General features: G+C 27.4%; 3 protein-coding genes across 3 annotated transcripts; all 3 read right to left on the reverse strand.

Annotated features, from left to right (window-relative positions):
- Positions 1-448: 448 nt before the first annotated feature.
- F5B22DRAFT_662360 (uncharacterized protein) lies at positions 449-1,054 on the reverse strand (the record flags this gene model as incomplete). The annotated part of the gene is made up of 1 exon (XM_047980435.1): positions 449-1,054. One exon carries the CDS (start codon positions 1,052-1,054, stop codon positions 500-502), a length of 555 nt encoding a protein of 184 aa, XP_047833267.1. The 3' UTR covers positions 449-499.
- A 392-nt stretch (positions 1,055-1,446) lies between these two features.
- Positions 1,447-1,854, reverse strand: F5B22DRAFT_643978 (uncharacterized protein; the record flags this gene model as incomplete). The annotated part of the gene is made up of 1 exon (XM_047978356.1): positions 1,447-1,854. One exon carries the CDS (start codon positions 1,852-1,854, stop codon positions 1,447-1,449), a length of 408 nt encoding a protein of 135 aa, XP_047833268.1.
- An 839-nt stretch (positions 1,855-2,693) lies between these two features.
- On the reverse strand, positions 2,694-5,634 carry F5B22DRAFT_567391 (outer membrane protein Iml2/Tetratricopeptide repeat protein 39). Its single transcript, XM_047973120.1, has 3 exons — positions 4,568-5,634; positions 3,385-4,416; positions 2,694-3,324 (listed from the first exon to the last, which is right to left on the reverse strand). Exons 1-3 carry the CDS (start codon positions 5,434-5,436, stop codon positions 3,069-3,071), a joined length of 2,157 nt encoding a protein of 718 aa, XP_047833269.1. The 5' UTR covers positions 5,437-5,634; the 3' UTR covers positions 2,694-3,068.
- Between the last annotated feature and the right edge of the window lie 13,671 nt (positions 5,635-19,305).

Raw genomic sequence — 19,305 nt, forward strand, 5'->3', positions numbered from 1 at the left:
ACCTAATCTGACTTGCTAGGGATAAAAGCAGCGATTAAATGGATTCTTTAGTCTCAGGAAGGAAACTATCTTTCCGTAAGAAGTAAGTGTCACTCACGATAAAGTCAGCCTGCAATGCCACAGACCTGTACAGCCCTGGTAGATCATTAAATTATGAATAGCATCAATCCAATCCCAGATCCTTGCCCTGGTTACTTAAACGACAAGAGGTACACTTCCTAGCAAGGATAATGCGACTTCAGTGTATAGTACTGACAATCATGTCATTGGTACCTCAGCTAGTAGAGAGAGCAACCAAGCAATCAATTATTGGGAGTGATGATGTCCATTTCCTCTGACAAAGCCATGATAGCCTTTAGGACCTCTTGTAGTCCAATTCAGATGCCGTATCCGTTAATCATATCGCGATTCCGCGAGGTCAGATTTTGCATATTCTTCCCAGGTCCTATTTCAAGATAACCGTAGTCTCGAGCATATCCTATAATGGGATTTTCTGCTCTTACCAAAACGTACACCCAGGAGGACAAATCTGGATGTTATCTTTCACCCTGACTTTGTACCATTTTTTCGGAACGACATTATACCCCTTCTCCCACTTCTTGCTCCAAACCCAGCCGCTCTGCCACTCGCCGCAGGTCTCGTTGAGTATCGACTGCACTTCATCCAGCTCCCACCGAGGAACCGCGTCCTGCCAGATAAGCTTGCAGTTGCAAACATACCATGTGACGCCTTTCTCGTCCTCCTGGCAACATGCTTCGCTGTGGACATCCTCCGGACAGCTTTGTCCGTAGTATAACCCAGGCAAAACTCTTCCACCCACATCCGACCAGGTGATCATGCTCTCTTTTGCACCTAGAAAGTACTCTTTCTCAAGCTGATCACCCATACATTTCTTTGACGTCACAGGGATTCGTTTCTTGCGATTCAGGAGGCCGCCTAGGAGGTCACGTGTGATGTTGGAAGTCAGGCCCACGGTGCTGTTCCACGGCAAGGCGATAGTGATCGGTATTGCGCAGAGTGCGCTGAGGGCGGTGAAGAAGATCGCGATCCGCATGGTTGCGTTTGTAATGGTATGGTGTAACGGGATGTTGTCTAATGGTGGGCAAAAGGTTGACGGGAACGAGTTACTGTAGTAGTAATTTTGCCGAGTCTGGGAAGATGCGTAGCGCGGAGAAAGACAATTGTAGTATTTTGGATGAGCTCTTCTCTCCATGCTTCCACCTAAATAGTTAAATATTATGTACGCCATATTTGTACTTTTCAATGCATCGTACATGAGATGGTTTGTGGCTCCAAACCTTACCTTCAAACTTTGCCACTTGTTTCAGAGATGCAGTGGTGCTAAACCCTACGTTAGCAGTATAAATCAAAATTCTAGAATTTAATTCACTAGACTGAATGTCTTTCTTAGTGTCGCATATATTGTCCGCGTAGCTACGCCCTTCTTCATTGGGAATGATTAACTATAACCATCAGTGTACTATTGATTACTTGCATATCTTGAACTTCCCTAATGAGAGCCAGGATGAATTTTAATGGCTTATCTTCTCCCGTACCTTTTGATGTTGTTGATGAATCAACCCGATATAGATAGCCACTCATATGAGAAACCATAGAACGCAAACGGTTGCGAGCTGGGCTAGGCTCAACCGAACGCTTATATCCAACATTGGCGAGCTTGCTCACAGTTTCGCTGGAAGCTGCTCCAGGAATCAGATCAGCAGGCAGACTATCGGGGTAAGTGGTGATAATGACATCTTCAGGACTATCGAGAGGGATGCTAGACGAAACTGTTGCGGCCAAAGTAGAAGCTGCCAGGCCAGCAGCGGCAATGAGGATAGCGCGTGCGTGCATTTTCCCTTTTAAAAGATCAACGATAGCTTGGAGGATACCATGTGCGATGATATGCCAAGCACATTATTCGAAGTAAGCCGACAGGTACAGCTCAGGGGTCACGGGCGTCAGCTTTCGCACGTTCGTCGCCTTCGGAATTCACGAGATGGCCATAGAGGTTTTCTCATGCACTGAATGTTTTACGAATTCAGTGCCTTGCTAGGCATTGGTGAGGGAAAAATTATCAGAAGTTATTGAATGTGCCACAACAGCGATATCGTGACATAAACTAGGTATGCAGTCATGGAAAGCGAAGTCAAAATTTTCATTTCGATTCGAGGCATGTCTAAAACAACGTAGGTGGTCATATTATTGTCAAAATTCGATCACAAATAGAACTAAGTATCTGATTCTATTAGTCACATGAGCAAAGGCATTAGAACAGTATGCATATATATACACAGATAGCCTTCAGTAACCATCATGGCTATTACTACCTTCGCAGCATATAATGGTTAAGATCTACATTAGACGTGTCTGCAACACTTAGCCCAAAGAATCATGGTGTATATGAACTCGGTCCCTAAACGCTCATCTCGAGCTCAATGAGTCTAGGTGACTTCTTACCGTTACTAAGATAACCGAATACTTTGCACTGAGTATATGAAATTGCTAAGCATACGTGGTCCTTGATACTAACTCACTTCACCGGATCAGTTTCACTGATGTAGCAACTCAATACTCGCCATATACTAGATGTTGCCTCTATTGACCCCCGTAAGATACTCTATGTGACATTCATTCTAGTCGGCGTTCTACTATCGTTGCGAAGCCCGAACACACTTCGAAGAACCATTCATCGAGGACAAAGGCTAGACCTTCTGGGAACAGGGACATGAATCTAGAAAAAGTTGATAATATGGGCGTGGGATACTTCATCGTTCCTTTTCTATATAAGCAAGTTCCATCCCCAGAGCTCGCCATTCCTATAACCAAGTATATAAAGTTCCTCTTTCCAATCCGAAAGCCTTGATTTCTATATCCAACGTAGTGCCACATTCTTAGAAAATTGGCCGCATATTCTCCCCATCCATGTCCGTTCCCAAGCCTCATAACCTAGTAACACAACCAGCTTTTCTGAATATTCTATCAGCCGTCACACCGTCTATGTTTTTAACCTTTCCATATAACCTCACGCATAATGTATCTAAACTTATCTCGCGTTCTTTCGTACTTCAAGCAGACATGCCATGGTCCCGCCTGTACCATCTAAGGGTATCCATGCCAGTCTGGACACGCATGCCGATTCTCCCGTCTAGAAGATAACTCTCCCACCTTGCGACTTTATCGAGCCAGGATTGGCAGTCATATATCTTCTTCCTCGTCTCAGCCGCTGTTCCCGTATGTCCCTCGACCCACGCAAGGACAGCCATCTCATAGTGAGCGGCGGGCGGGATATAATCGTCCATGTTGGAACCTTTGAAAGCAGATCTGGAGTGATTGTCAGCCTTAAACTTGTAGATAATAGGTTAGTGGGAATGCAGGTCTCACCTATCCATTTGCAGGACGCCCTGGAGCTTATCCCTGGCCTCGTCGAACTTCTTCAGACTGCGCAGGATAGCAGCGTGGCATAAGTCATGGAGTGCCTTCTCGTCTATCTCGGCCTGGAGTTTACCACGAATCTCTTCCGAGCACGTGAGTCGGTCCCAGGACAGATCCGTAGCCGCACTCTCCAGCTCGGGGGGTTGCATCTTCTTAAGACCATTCCAAAGGTAAACCATTTCCTGAGCTGGACTGACGCCGATTGCGTCGACTAGATCAACAGACCACGAGCTCGATCTTTCCTCCCACTTTCTCAATTTTCGGACGACAAATTCTTCGAATGGTAGTGGTCGAGCCATGAACTTCTTCTTACCGGCCACAGATGGTACCTTCTTAAAGAGCTCTTCGGCCTTTTTCTTATGGACGTTGATCTGCGGCTCATCTTTCGGGTTACTGAGGCAGGCGTTTCGGTACAATTCCAGTTCCGAGGCGCCGGCCAGGTAGTAATAGAGAGCGGGGCTCCATTCGTTAAGCTCAATGCATCGAAGATAATCGTCCCGAGCGTGTGACCAATCTCGTACGTAAGTCGAGTCCAAAGACATCTCGAAATTGTTTAGAGCAGCAACCTGCTTCATCTTGGAGTGGTTGTTCTTGAGGATATCTAGCGCGCCAGTAAGATCTCTCTTATTTGATAGGCTGCGGGCTTCCTCAAACCGCCAAAGACCGCTATCCGGATACCTGCGCCGTAGCCTAACGAGGAGCGCTGAGAGTCTCTCGGCTGGATAGCCTACAATCGCGCCCTTCTCAACGTCTGCCTCAGAGGGAAGGATATCGGCAAACCCTAACAGGCCGTTATAGTAAGCGAGAAGCATCAGCCCGGCCACGGCTCCATTAATATTTTCGAATCGGGAGCTTCGCCAAAGCATCTCGATCCCACGTTCACGGTCACCCCTGAAGCCGATGATTGAGAGCAACCTTGAGAAGGCTGGGGGCACGAGTGATATGATGAGAAGTAGGACACCAAAACACATGCTTGTTCCGCTATAAAGAATGTAAGTGTGTGTTTTGAGGCCATTGAGTTGATTGGGGGAGAATAAAAGTGAAGGAAGCGAATAGGTAGCAACAAGGGTAAGGTAACGGTATTGGTCAGTGTGGGAAGTAGACTTGCTACTGTAACAATCACTGGACTTACGAATGAATAAAAGCATCAATTGGGTCAGTGAAGATGTCAGAATCAGGACCACTCTCGAAGCCGTCGCGGGAAGGCAAATCGCGGGGCATATCCTTCGTTTCTGAATTGCTCTCCCCATTTAAAGACAAGTCACCCAGCTTCTTTTCGGCCTCATCAGCATCACCGTTAGATAGATGACCTGCGTATTGCAATGGTGTTGGTGTGCCAGAGTGGGATTCTTCTGCATCCAAGAACTCTGGTTCATCATCATCGTCAAACCCACCGGGCATCTTCTCATGGTCCTTGGGATTAGCAGTACTGACTGCAGGCTGGGTTGATGTAGGTTGTAGTCCACGTTTCTTCAAATAGGCGCTTTCGGCTTGTATGATACTGTCGAGGGCTATAAAGGCCTTCCGTAGTTTGTAGAAGCTCTTTATTCCTTCAGTGAGACTCTCATGCAAGACCCCGATAATTGCGCTCATGAGATAAGACTCGGCGAGTACTAATTGGTACTCACTACCAGGAGGGTAGATCCTTTCAGCCTGTGACTTGCTCGCCTCCTTTTCGGCCTTTTTGATTTCATTCCAGGCCGACGTCTCACACTCGTTCAAGCGGCTACTAGCCTCGGCCATAATGGACTTCTCGAAGCCCAAAATGCTCTTCATGAACACGCACGTGCTCATGCCAAATGAATGAAACGTTGAGCTAGTCTGCTTCAGGTGTTCTTCAGCCCCATCTATATCATCGTTCATGATGCGGTCAGCGCCGGCAATGGCATCTTGGAGAAGGGCCACGGTCTGAGCTCGGAGGTCAACTTGCGAGGTACCTGGGCTGGAGTTCTTGCTTGACTTTGGGGTAGAGCCCCGAAACCAGCCGCCGAGTAGACTCATGTCGGAGCGCCGGTGAGTGAAGCGACGTAAAATGTACAGCGTCTGCTCATGAGCGTAATATCGCGTGCTCTTACGTCGGTGTAGAGTTCCCCGACACCCGAGAAGACAGGACCTAGTTATGAAGGGTCCAATGCAATAGCTCGGATGTTCGATAAGGTATTTTCAAGAGTAACAATATCCGAATGAGCCGACTGGAAGGAAACTGGGACTAGACTAGACAAGACAGTGGCGAGCGAGGAATCAGAACAATGGCGGACAACTACAAACTAAGCACCGACTCATTCGCCCAGATTAACAAAGGCCAGGGCTGAGGCTAAGGCTACACTACAGCTCAACGCTGACGCTGGCGCTGGCGCTTGGCTCAGACCCTCCTCAGGATGGATGATGACGGAGATAAATGCGGGCGAGTGGGGTCGATACGGTTGGTCATCCACGGATCTGCTGCAGTGCGCGCGATAGTGTAGGATTTGGAAATGCCAGTGACTACATTGGTGAGATGATAGGAATGGATGGATCGTACGTGAGCAAGGGAGGCTTAGGTATGTTCTACCTGGTTACCGCAGGCTTTTCGGTAAGGCACATTTCGGGGTCCTCGAATCTGCTCGAACCTCTCCATTTTGACAAGGGACGAAAAAGCGCTCACCTTTGAATACACTAAGATATATGACAAAAGACGCTCGAATTCTTACCTGCATTCCTAGGTAACAGGGCCGTGTCAAGACGGGCATTGCTCCGCCTCTTTGGAGGTGACGTCAAAGCCACAAATATCACTGCCATCTCATATTCATGGATAATGTTACCCCGTCGCCTAGACTTATATGCAACGTACAATGAAGGATACACAATTGTAGATTCAGCGGGCAAAGCGCGGAGGGATGCAAATACAGTCAATACCTACCTAGGTAGGTAGGGACGGGATTGCCCAAGTCGGTGATAGGTAGTAGAATCACGCTCAGTCACCGACCCGGCTCGGAGACAGCTACCTAGGCAACCCTATAATTATAAATTATAGGCCATTCGACGCTTTACGGGAGGTATAAGCATGCTGTTATAGCACTACTTAGGCACCTATAGAAGTCTATTAGGCGGTTCTTCTCAGAGGTTGTTACCTACCTAGGTAGGTAGGTCGGTAAGGTTGATTCCACCCAGGATGTAGGGCGGCTCACCCCTCCCCACACAGCGCGGCTTACCCCTATGGTCAATGCGCTATATAAAAAACCAAAAAGGTTAGATCAATTTAAGTACATTAGTTTTGAAAGTACTTATTTAACTGCAGCTATATTACATTTTATATCTATATATTAACTTTATCTTAATTGCATTTTAAATACCTATAAGTATAATATAATATATTAATAGTAAAACCCTTTAAATGTTAAAGTAAATTAAGGCAACTAATACTATATAGTAAACCTTTAATATAATAAAAGATTTTACTAGGTGTTACAACGGGCGCGATGTGCAGTGTTATTAGTAAATATTGGAAACACATTATTAATTATAAGGTGACGAAGTAAAGGATGACTTGCTAGGTTATAACCTTCGTCAATTAAGCTATATACGTTACGGTAGGCTAAATAGGCTTCCGGAGGTCCGGCAGGGCTATTAATTAAGCTACAGAATAGAACTATCACCCGTACATCATCCGTACGGCTAACCTAAAGGCTAGGAGCCGTAACTACCCCCGTAAAGGTCGCAAACACCTAAAAATAAATATAAAAATAACCTTGTATAACTTTTAAAGCAATAGCTATCGCTTTTATTTATAAAACTTAATATATTCTCTTTAAAGTAATAACTTATAATTAGCTACTATATAACTTAATCCGCTATAACATTTATATTTATTATAATTTTATTATTTTAAACGTTTTTATATAGTAAAATAGGTAGCCATTTATTTAATAAGGGTTTAAATATTATATTATAGTATTTTAAGGCCCTTAAAGTATATATACTTTATATATATTATATACCCTTCCTATATACGCTTTAAAGGAAATTCTTCCCTTCTTTAAGCTTTAGTTTTATTAAATACCTATTATAAAACTAAAGAGATTTATAATATTATATTTAACCTTTAAGATTTAACCTACTTATAATAATTTTAAAGCTTTTTTTTAAGGTTATTTATAACGTTATTAATTATAATATATTTATATATAAATAAATAATTAAAGCTAACGCTTTTTTAGGAAATTTAAATTATAAAAAGTTTTTAATAATAGTTTAAGGATAAAGCTAATATAATTTATTTTTAGAAAAATAATAAACCTAAAATTAGCTATTAAAATCTCCTAATAACTTTAATTAAATAAATAAAGTTAATACTTAATTATTATAATAAATAAATACTTAACTTTTAATTAAAATTATAAAGTTAAAGAAATAATTTCTTAAAGAAAAGAAAGTTATTTAAAGTTTAAAGGTAACCTATACACCTTCCAAATTATATTTAAGTAAAAAAGGAAAGAATTTAAAAATATTAAATTTAAATAAATTAGGGTATTGTTTTAACCTTAACAATTTATAAACCCTTAATAATTAATAATATTATTAAAATTAAAAAAAGGGTAATTTTAATAATAATAACCCTTTATTATTTAATTTTAATATAAAGTATAATTAAAATAGTTATATATATTAATTATATTTAAAGTATATATATTATTATAAATGCTATTTCTTTAAAAAGGTTAATTTAAGCTAGCTTTTTAAGTTTAATTATAATTCCTTTAATATAAAGTTTACCTATTTAAAATAGTTAAAATAGGTAAAAGAATTAAAAACTATATTCTATAAAGCTAATTATAAGTTTAAAACTAATACCTTTAAAATTCTTTACATATATAATAAAATGGATAAGGATTATAAAAATATATATTAAATTATAAAAAAAAGGCTTAAATATATAAAAAAGAAGTAAATGGAATTTAATTAAAATATATTTTTAAATTAAATTAAAACCTTATTATATTAATCATTCTTCTTATAGGTTAATATTAATATATAATTTAAAAAAGCTATATAATATATTAATTAAAACTTAAAACTTTTTAATTAATACTTAATTAATATTAAAAGTTAAAATTTAAAATAAAGTAAAGGTAAAAGAGCTTTATTATATTATTAAAAATTAGGTAGACCTTTATAAAAGAAATTAATAAATTTCTATAACCTTTTATTAAAAACTAAAATTAAAATAATTAATATAATATAATAATGTTAAAAATTAATAAATAAGGATTAATAGGTTAATTATAAAAAAAAGAGGCTTAAATTAAAAAATATCTAAATTAATAATAAATAACTTATAAATATAAATTAAAGTTAAAGTAATAGTTAAGCTATTAATAATAATAATTATAAAAATAAATATAAAGAATATAATAATAATAGTTATAATAATAGTTTAAATTATAATTATATTAATAATTATAAAAGTAATAATAATAATAATAATAACTATTAAAGTAATAATAATAGTTATAGCTATTAAAGAAATAATAATAATAATTATTATTAATGTTTTTAAGGTTTTAATTATTAAAAAAACTATTAATTTAATAACTTTATTTTAAAAAGTTAACCCTTTTTAAAGCTCCTTTAAATTATTTATAAAGTAATAATAAAAATAAATTAAATTAAAAAAACTATAAAGGAGTAGTTTATTTTAATTATAGTTAATTAAGCTATATTACCTTAAATTATATTTAATTTAAACAAAACTGGAATCCTAACTATATAAGCTATATAATATAAAAATAAACTATTTAAAAAGTTTAAATAAATAAAAAGTAGGATAAGGTTAAAAATAAATAATAGTTATTATATTATTCTTATACCCCCCTTTTATTAAAATGCTATAATCCTTTAATATATAATAAATAATTAGGAAATAAACCGGAAGCTTAATACTTTTTAAATTAATAAAAAGCACCAAATTAAATTTACCCCTTTATATATCTATTATATATCGTTTTTACACCCTTTATATAATCCGTACATTTAGCTTAAAAAACCCCCCTTTATAAACTTATATTAACTTAGATTTTTATATTAAATATAATTATATTAGCTTTACTTTTATACTTTATTATAAATTAAAAAAAGCTCCTTTTTAAACCCCTTTATTATAATATATTATAAATAATAGTTTTCCATTATATAAAGCTTATTAAGTTATTTATAAATTAATTAATAATTATAATATTATTTATAAGTTTAAATATATATATATAGCTATTAATTATAATTATTGCTTAAAAGGTAACCTTATTTTATTATTTTAAATTACTTTAAAGGATTAAGGAATTATATTAAATTTAAATATAAATTATTAATTCTTTAAATTTAAAGCTTACTACTTTAAAATACTTACCTTATATTAATTTATAAAAGCTTATAAAAATAAACCATATTATTAAATAATTATTTAATTATTAAAATTAAAAGAATTAAAAGAATTAAAATTATATATATCTTATATAAGATTTAATAATATTTTATAGGAGTTTTATAACCTTATTAATTTCTTTAATATAAATAAAGCTAATATATTCCCCTATTTAAAAAAAGGTAATTTAATTATTAAACTTAAAAAAAATACTATAGTTCCCTATTATCCTATATACCCTTTAATATAAAATAAACTTAAAAAGCTATAAAAGTAGTTAAATAAAATGTTAAAGGTTAAAAAAATTAAAAAATTAATTAGTTTAATTAAAGTATTTATCCTTTTTATTTTTAAAAAAGATAAAGGCTTATACTTATATATAAATTATAAGGGATTTAATTATATTTTATATAAAAATTATTATACTTTACCCCTTATTTTAAAGCTATTAAATAAAATCTTTTAAATAAAAATATTTATAAAAGTTAACCTAAAGGACACCTATTATTATATTTATATTTAAAAGGGAAATAAATAAAAAACAGCCTTTTATATTTATTATAGCTATTATAAATTTTTAATTATACTTATAAGTTTATTAAATATTTCTATTACCTTTTAAAACTATATATAAAAGGCATTTAATAATATTTTAAATATTTTTTATATTATTTATTTAAATAATATCTTTATATTTTTTATAAATAAGGAATTATAACGCATCTCCCACTTAACCTGGCCACCCAATTGACCTGGCCACCCCCCTAGCCCATATAAATAACGTCGGTGCATTAATTACGTGATAATTTAATAACTCTACGAATATTAATCGTATAAAATAATAAAATATACCGTTAAATTCGTAATAAAAAGAGCTATTTAACGGTACCCTTTACCAACTTTTACGACTTATATTCGCGGAGTTATTAAGCAATACGCTAAAGTAAGCGCTAAATTAATCCTTACTTAATACCCCTTTAGCGTATTGCTTAATATTTCGCTTAATAAATTTTATAAAAAATAATAAAAAATGCCTCTGGATTCCCCTTTAACTAACGGATTTAAAGGTATTAATTATTAAATCGTACAATTAATATTTATAAAGTTATTATAAATTGAAATAATAGGATTTTATATAGGTTAAAGGGGTGGCCAGCTCAATTAGGTAGCCAGGTTAAGTGGGAGATGCGTTATTTATTAATTAAAGTATTAATTAATTATAATAATCTTTAAGCATTTATAAGGACCTTAAAGTTAAATAGAAGGTAAGCTTATTAATATATATATTTAATTCCTTTTAACTTTATTATTAAATATAGGGTAGGTAAGAAAAATAAGGCTAATTTATCTTTATACTACTTTAATTTTATAGCTATCTTACCTATTAATATAAATATCCTTTTTATATTAAAAAGGAAAATTATTATAATATAATAATTTAAAGTCTTTAATTTATACCTTAAAATATTAATTAATAAGTTATATATTATATATATACCTATTAAATGGACCATTTTTATATAAGTAATTATATATAAATAAGTATAAATAGCTATAGGTATTAAAAAAAGTAAAAACCTAAAGCTATTTAAGAACTTAAGTAACTTAATTTTAAAGGTTTAATAAAGAAATTTTAAATATTAAGTAATTCTATATTAATTTAAAGCCGGAAAGGCTATAAACCTTTAATGGTTAATAAGAAAAAACTTAATTTACTATAAGGAAAGGGTTTATATTCCCTTTAAAAAGTCCCTCCATTTTTAATTTATTAAATTATACTATAATTAACTTATTATTAATTATTTTAATTAAACTTATACCTTAAAACTTTTATACTATAAGTTTTTTTAAAAAGATATATAAAACAATATTTAAAAGTATATAAAATCCTATATAATTTACTTTAAAATAAAGGTAAAATACTATTAAAAATATAATAAATTAAATACCTTATTAATTTTTAATTAACTTATATAGGAACTTTTTATAAACTTTATTATAAGTTTATTTAAAACCTTTTATAAAAAAAAAACTAATTAACTTTATATTAATTATTATTAATAAATTTATTAAGCTTATATACCTATTTTTAATTAATATTATTATTACTTTAATAAAACTAACTATCCTTTTTTATAATAAAATTAAATGCTTATATAATAGCTTATAAGGTATAATTTTAAATAAAGGTATTAGTTTTATAAGTTAATTTTAATTTAACCTTTATTACTACTTTAAAATAAAATAATACCTTTTAATTACATTTTACCTTAAAACTAATAGTTAAATAAAGCGGATAAATTAAATAATTAAAGGTTATTTATAATATTTTATTAATAAAGAATAGATTAATTAACCTTAATTTCTTTTATAAGCCTTTTTTGCTATAAATTTAATAATTAATTTAATAATTAAAAAGTTACCTTTTAAAGCCCTATATAGCTATATCCCTAAATTTAAATTATTCGTTAAAGATAACTTTATATTAAAGGAAATCCTAACTATATAAGGATAACTTAATAAATTAAAAACAATTAAAAATAAAATAGTAAAACAATAGTAAATTATATTAAAATAATATAACGCATCTCCCACTTGACCTGGCCACCCAATTGACCTGGCCACCCCAATAACCTATATAAAACCCCATTATTTCAATCTTTAATAACTTTACGAGTATTAATTGTACGGTTTAATAATTAATACCGTTAAATCCGTTAGTTCAAGGGCAATCCAGAAGTATTTTTTACTATTTTTTACAAAATTTATTAAGCGAGATATTAAGCAATACGCTAAAGGGGCGCTAAGCAAGGATTAATTTAGCGCTTACTTTAGCGTATTGTTTAATAACTCCGCGAATATAGGTCGTAAAAGTTAGTAAAGGGTACCGTTAAATAGCTCTTTTTATTACGAATCTAATGGTATATTTTATTATCTTATACGAGTAGTATTCGTAGAGTTATTAAATTATCACGTGATTAGCGCACCGACGTTATTTGTATGGGCTAAGGGGGTGGCCAGGTCAAGTGGGAGATGCGTTATAAAATATTATAATAATAAATATAAACTAATAACCTTTAAAGTTAAAGATTTAATTATATTATTAATAAAGAATATAAAGTTTCATTATAAAAAGTTAATATTTAAATATATAAAACCTTTTAAAATTATAAATAAAGTTAATTTATAAATATATTATATTAATCTCCTATTATAATATATTTATCTTTACTTTATTTTTTTAATTTAATTAATTAAGCTTTAAATTATTAAATATAAATATAATTTACCTATATTAAACCTTAAAGATAATTTAAAAATGTAAAAGGTTAAAAATATAATAAATAAAATAATATATAATAGAAATTAATACTATAAGGTTAAATAGAAAGGTTAGCCTTTTAAATATAATTAATAAGTATTATAATTTAACATTTTAATGTTAAAAGCAGTTAAAGATTTTAAAAAATATTAAAATTAAAAATAAAAAAAGAAAATTACAAATAATAAATTGGGTATAAATTAAAACTATATTTAATATTATTAATATAGGATATAAAGTAAGCCTAATAGAATTTTAAAAATCCTAAATTAATTATAAAAAAAATAAAACTAACTATTTTAATATAAAAGGAATTAAACCTTTACCTTTAAAGTTAAAAAACTATTACATTTTATTATTAAGCTATATATAAAATAAGGTTAAATTTAATAATTATTAAAATTAATAATATTATAAAGCTTTATCCAATTATAAACCTTACTTTATTAAGCATTATTATACTATTTAATTATAAAAGTTTTTATTTTTATTATAAATAATAAAATAAAGATATATTACATAATTAAATTAGGATTTTATAAATATATATATAAAAAAATTATATAAAAGTAGTTTTAATATTAAACTGCATTTTATTTATATTAAAAATATATATAAAAAAAGTATAAAGTAAAGTTATTTATAACATTAATTAAAATAAGTATAATTATATTATAAGTAATAAAGTATTATTTAATAATAATATAATTATAATTAGAAAAATGCTTTTATTTAAATATAAATATAATATTATTATAATATATATTAAATTTAAAATAGGTATAAAATAGCTTTATACTTTTTTACTAGTTTAATTATTAATTATATTAAAATAACTTTAATAAGTTAAAAAAAAGTATAAATATAATTTAATAAAGTAATATTAAATAACTATAATATTAATATAAAACTTAAATAAACTGGATTAAAATCCTATTTTATTATTATTTATAACTTAAATATTATTAATAATCATTTTAAATATAAAAGCTTATTAACCTTATTTAAAGAATTTAATAAATTAAATAATTTTAAAAGCTATTATAAATAGAAGTTAAATTTAAATAAATAACAATTTATATATAATATAGATATAAAAATATTAATAGGTTTATATATTTAATACGCTTTAATGTATTTATAATAATTAGTAAAGCTAAATTTATTAAATAAATAATTAAGTTTTAAAGGTAAATTAAGGTTAAGTTAATATATATATTTAATATATTTAATATACCTATAATATATTAATATTAATAATATAGCTATAAGATTTATATACTTTTTATAATATTAATTTTTTATCCTTATAAATTATTTATGTTTTTTTTAAGGGTTTTTACCCTTAATATCTAAATTACCTTTATAGCTCGAATAATTATTAAGTAAAGGGCTAGCAGATCCGCTATAGCTTTAACTTAAACTACCCTTTCCGTTATTATTATTATTATTATTACCGCTTAATAAAGGTAGTACTAGTAGTATTAACGGTAATAATATAAGCGCTCCATTATTAATACGTTCTTTATTTATATCCTTATTATATTTAAATAGCAATAGTAATAATAGCGCTTTACTCTTATTACTATATATAATATAATTGCTTTTTAAGGTTAAGGCTTTACCCTTTTCCTTTTTACCCTTAAAAGGTATAGTTTAAATAATAGTAATAATAATATAAATATAATAAAAAAAAAGAAAAAGACGAAATAAAAATAAAAGTAATATAATAATTTTTAATTAAAACTAATTTTTAAAATTAATAACAATTAAAGAAAAAAGAAAAAGAAAAGAAAAAAAGTTAATAAATAATTAATAGGAATATATATATAAATTTTACTATAAAGGTAATATATAATATATATAATTTATAATATAAATATAAGGTTAATATTTATATACCTTTACTATAATAACGCTTTATATAAATAAATTATATTAATATATTTATTATAACATTTTATCTTATATACTTATATAATTAAACTTTTTATTTTACATTTAATTAATAAATTAATTATATATTAAGTTAAGGATAACCTAATTAAAGAAAAAGGAATAATTATTATATTAAAGTATTTTAAAGCCCTTAAAGTATATATACTTTATATATATTACGTACCCTTCTTATATACGCTTTAAAGGAGATTCTTCCTTTCTTTAAGCTTTAGCTTTATTAAATACCTATTATAAGATTAAAGAAACTTATAACATTATATCTAACCTTTAAGATTTAACCTACCTATAATATTAAATTAATAAAATAAAGGTTATTTTTTAATTAAAAGGGATTTTAAAGTTTAATTTAACTTAGTTTAATTTAAATACATTATTTAAATATTATAAATCTTAAATCTTTACCTTAAACTAAATAGTAAAAATATTAGCTAATTATATTATATCTATTTTTATATATAAATATAATAGTTTTATTAATTATATATTATTTAGGATTATCTTTTCTCCTTTAAGTTATTAATCTACTTCTTTTTATATTTATTTTAAGCTCTTTTTATTAATATATTTAATTAACCTTAATCTTAATTATAATAACTTTAATAACTTTTCCTTTAATTACTTATACTTTAATTACTTTATAATAACTTCTTTAAATCCTTTTAATTAAGTTATAAAGGTTAATGTTATATTATTATAATAATAAGTAAAATTAATTAAATAAATAAAAAATTTAAAAAGATAGTTTATTAAACTATAAAAAGATAAAATATTTATAAAATAATAATAAAAATAATTTAATTTAAATTTAAATTATAATATTAATTTAAAATGTTTAATTAAATTCTTTAATTTTTAATATATATTTTATTAATAAAATAAATAATTATTAAACTTTTAAAGGGCTTTTAAAAGTACCCTTAAAAATATTATAAAGGTTATTATTAAATTAATTTTATAATTTTAAAGATAAATAATTAATATAAACCTTTTTAAAACTATTAAATTTAATAACTTATAAATAAAAACCTTATAAATATTATATAAAAATAAAGCAATTAAGCTTTATTTATTTAATAAACCTTAATTATTATTAAAGATATTAATTATTATAATATATATATTATAAAATAGTTAAAGTTTATAAAGTAAAATAATTAATAATACTTTAAAGATTTTAATAATTATTTATAATTATTAAAAGATTAAAATAAATAAAAAACGCTTATAATAAATATATAATTTTATTATATAAAACTAATAAACCCTCTTTATATTAAGCTTAAAAATTAAATAACCTTACTTTTAATTATATATAAAAGTATGATTTAATTAATTATATATTATTATAAGCTTATAAACCTTAATTAATTAAGTTTAATAATTAATTTATTAATAAATTAACTATGGAATATTATTAAATTAAAAGTAATTCAACTTATATTTATAATACTTTTAATATTTATATTAATTAAAGACCTTAACCTTTTAGCCCTATTAATAAATAAAATTTATTAAAATTATTAAAAAGTTATTATACCTTATAAATATTATAGTTTTAAAATTTATTAAAATATAAAATGTTTTATAAAGGACTTAAAGGTAAGCCCTTTATAATTATAAGTTTCTTTATTAATATTTTATTAATGCTTTAATTTTATATAAAAGGTATTTTAAAGGTTTTTTATTTTATTAATAAATTAAAAAAAAAGCTTTAAAAAGGTTTTTTCCCTTTAAATAAAGTAATGCTTTAATAAATATATACTATCCACTTTATATATATATTTATTTATTTATTTAATTTTTATAGGATTATTATTTTAATTTATTTTTAATAAGAAATTATATTTATTTTAAAGGATAATTAATAATAATTAATCTTTTATATTATTTAAGCTTTATATATTAAGTAATAATATTATTATTTATATTAATTATATTAAATATTAAGCTTATAATTATTTAATATTTTTTATAAAGGTTAAATATTATTATTTTAAAGTTTAATTTAATATTTTATACTTTAATTATATAAAGTTTTATTAATTTAATTAATTATTTATAAATTAATAAGAAAGCTAATTTAAAATAACTAATGCATCTCCCACTTAACCTGGCCACCTAATTGAGCTGGCCACCCTAATAATTTATATAAAATCCCATTATTTCAATCTTTAATAACATTTCAAATACTAATTGTATAATTTAATAATTAGTACCTTTAGATCTATTAATTAAAGAGAAATCCAGAGGTATTTTTTACTATTTTTTATAAAATTTATTAAGCGAGATATTAAACAATACGTTAAAGTGGCGTTAAATAAGGGTTATTTTAGCGCTTACTTTAATGTATTGCTTAATAACTCCGCGAATATAAATCGTAGAATTTAGTGGAGGGTACCGTTAAATAGTTTATTTTATTACAAATCTAATGGTGTATTTTACTCTTTTATACGGCTAATATTTGTAAAGTTATTAAATTATTACGTGATTAGCGCACCGATGTTTCTTATATGGGCTGGGGGGGTGGCCAGGTTAATTAGGTGGCCAGGTTAAGTGGAAGATGCGTTATAAAGTTAATTTAAACTTTTAAAAGCTATTTTATAATATTTAAATCTTTAATTATTATTTATAAAAAGCTATTTATAAAACTTTAAAAAGCCTTTAATTATTTATACTTATAAATTAAGGTTAATTTATTTAAAAAGGTAAGGATAATTATTATAAATTTTAAATCTTTACCTTAAATTAAATAATAAAAACATTAGTTAATTATATTATACCTATTTTTATATATAAATATAATAGTTCTATTAGTTATACGTTATTTAGGATTATCTTTTCTCCCTTAAGTTATTAATTTACTCCTTTTTACGCCCGTTTTAAGCCCTTTTTACTAATGTACCTAGCTAGCCTTAGTCCCAATTATAACATTAAGTTTAAGGCGTTTAGGTTTATAGGAGTAATACCTTTAATTATATTAAAATTTATATAAGCAGCTTTATAATTATTCCCTTAACCTTAACCTAATTAAAGTAATAATTTAATAAATTTATTATATAAAATAGGAATAGCTTTATATTTATTTAACTTACCCTATAGGTAAGATGATAACGTTAAATAAAGATTTTAAATATAAAAGGAGTTTAATTATTTTTAAATACTTATATCCTATAAATTTTTCTTTTAAATAATAAAAAAGTAATATATAAAGTTTATATTTTTAAACTATAAGGCCTTTAACCTTTTTAATATTTATATAATTTTATTTAAATTATAATAAATTTATTATAAAGCTTTTATTATTTTAAAAAAGTTTTATATATTAAGTTTAATAATAAATAATTATAATTATATAATTTATTATACTTTTTAATTTAATCTTTTATAAATATAAATAAATTTAACTTTTAAATTATTAATTATTTTATTATTAATATATAATTTACTTTTTAAAAGGGATAATTAAACTTTAAACTTTTAAGGACCTATAAGAAAAGGGGGATTTAATAGGATTAAATAAAAGCATTAATATAAAAGAGCTAAAATAGCTATATTTTAAATAGTTTAAAGTTTTATTAATTCTATTATATAAATAACCTTTAACTATTTAAATTAAATATTAAAGTCTTATATTAATTTAATTATAATATAAAAAACCGTTATTTAAATTAAGCTTTAAACTTAAGTTATATTAAAAAATTAGTTTACTATTTATATAAATATTATAACGCATCTCCCACTTGACCTGGCCACCCAATTGACCTGGCCACCCCCCTAGCCCATACAAAAAACATCGGTGCGTTAATCACGTGATAATTTAATAACTCTACGAATTTTAATCGTATAAAATAATAAAATATACCATTAAATTAGTAATAAAGAGAGCTATTTAACGGTACCCTCCACTAAATTCTACGATTTATATTCGCGGAGTTATTAAGCAATACGCTAAAGTAAGCGCTAAAATAATCCTTACTTAGCGCCACTTTAGCGTATTGCTTAATATCTCGCTTAATAAATTTTGTAAAAAATAGTAAAAAATACTTCTGGATTGCCCTTCAACTAACGGATTTAACGGTACTAACTATTAAATCGTACGATTTATATTCGTAAAGTTATTGGAGATTGAAATAATGGGGTTTTATATAGATTATTGGGGTGGCCAGGTCAAGTGGAAGATGCGTTATAGTTA

The sequence above is a fragment of the Xylaria bambusicola genome (assembly GCF_022495145.1).
Source record: "Xylaria bambusicola strain CBS 139988 unplaced genomic scaffold F5B22scaffold_9, whole genome shotgun sequence".
NCBI lineage: Eukaryota > Fungi > Ascomycota > Sordariomycetes > Xylariales > Xylariaceae > Xylaria > Xylaria bambusicola.

What these genes read in the sequence shown, in the direction of transcription:
- F5B22DRAFT_567391 (XM_047973120.1), bottom strand. Translation starts at nt 5,436, where the DNA reads ATGAGTCTACTCGGCGGCTGGTTTCGGGGCTCTACCCCAAAGTCAAGC. An exon ending in ATTGATGCTTTTATTCATTC is followed by an intron (nt 4,417 to 4,567) that starts GTAAGTCCAGTG and finishes CATTCTTTATAG; the next exon opens with CGGAACAAGCATGTGTTTTG. An exon ending in GGCGTCCTGCAAATGGATAG is followed by an intron (nt 3,325 to 3,384) that starts GTGAGACCTGCA and finishes CAATCACTCCAG; the next exon opens with ATCTGCTTTCAAAGGTTCCA.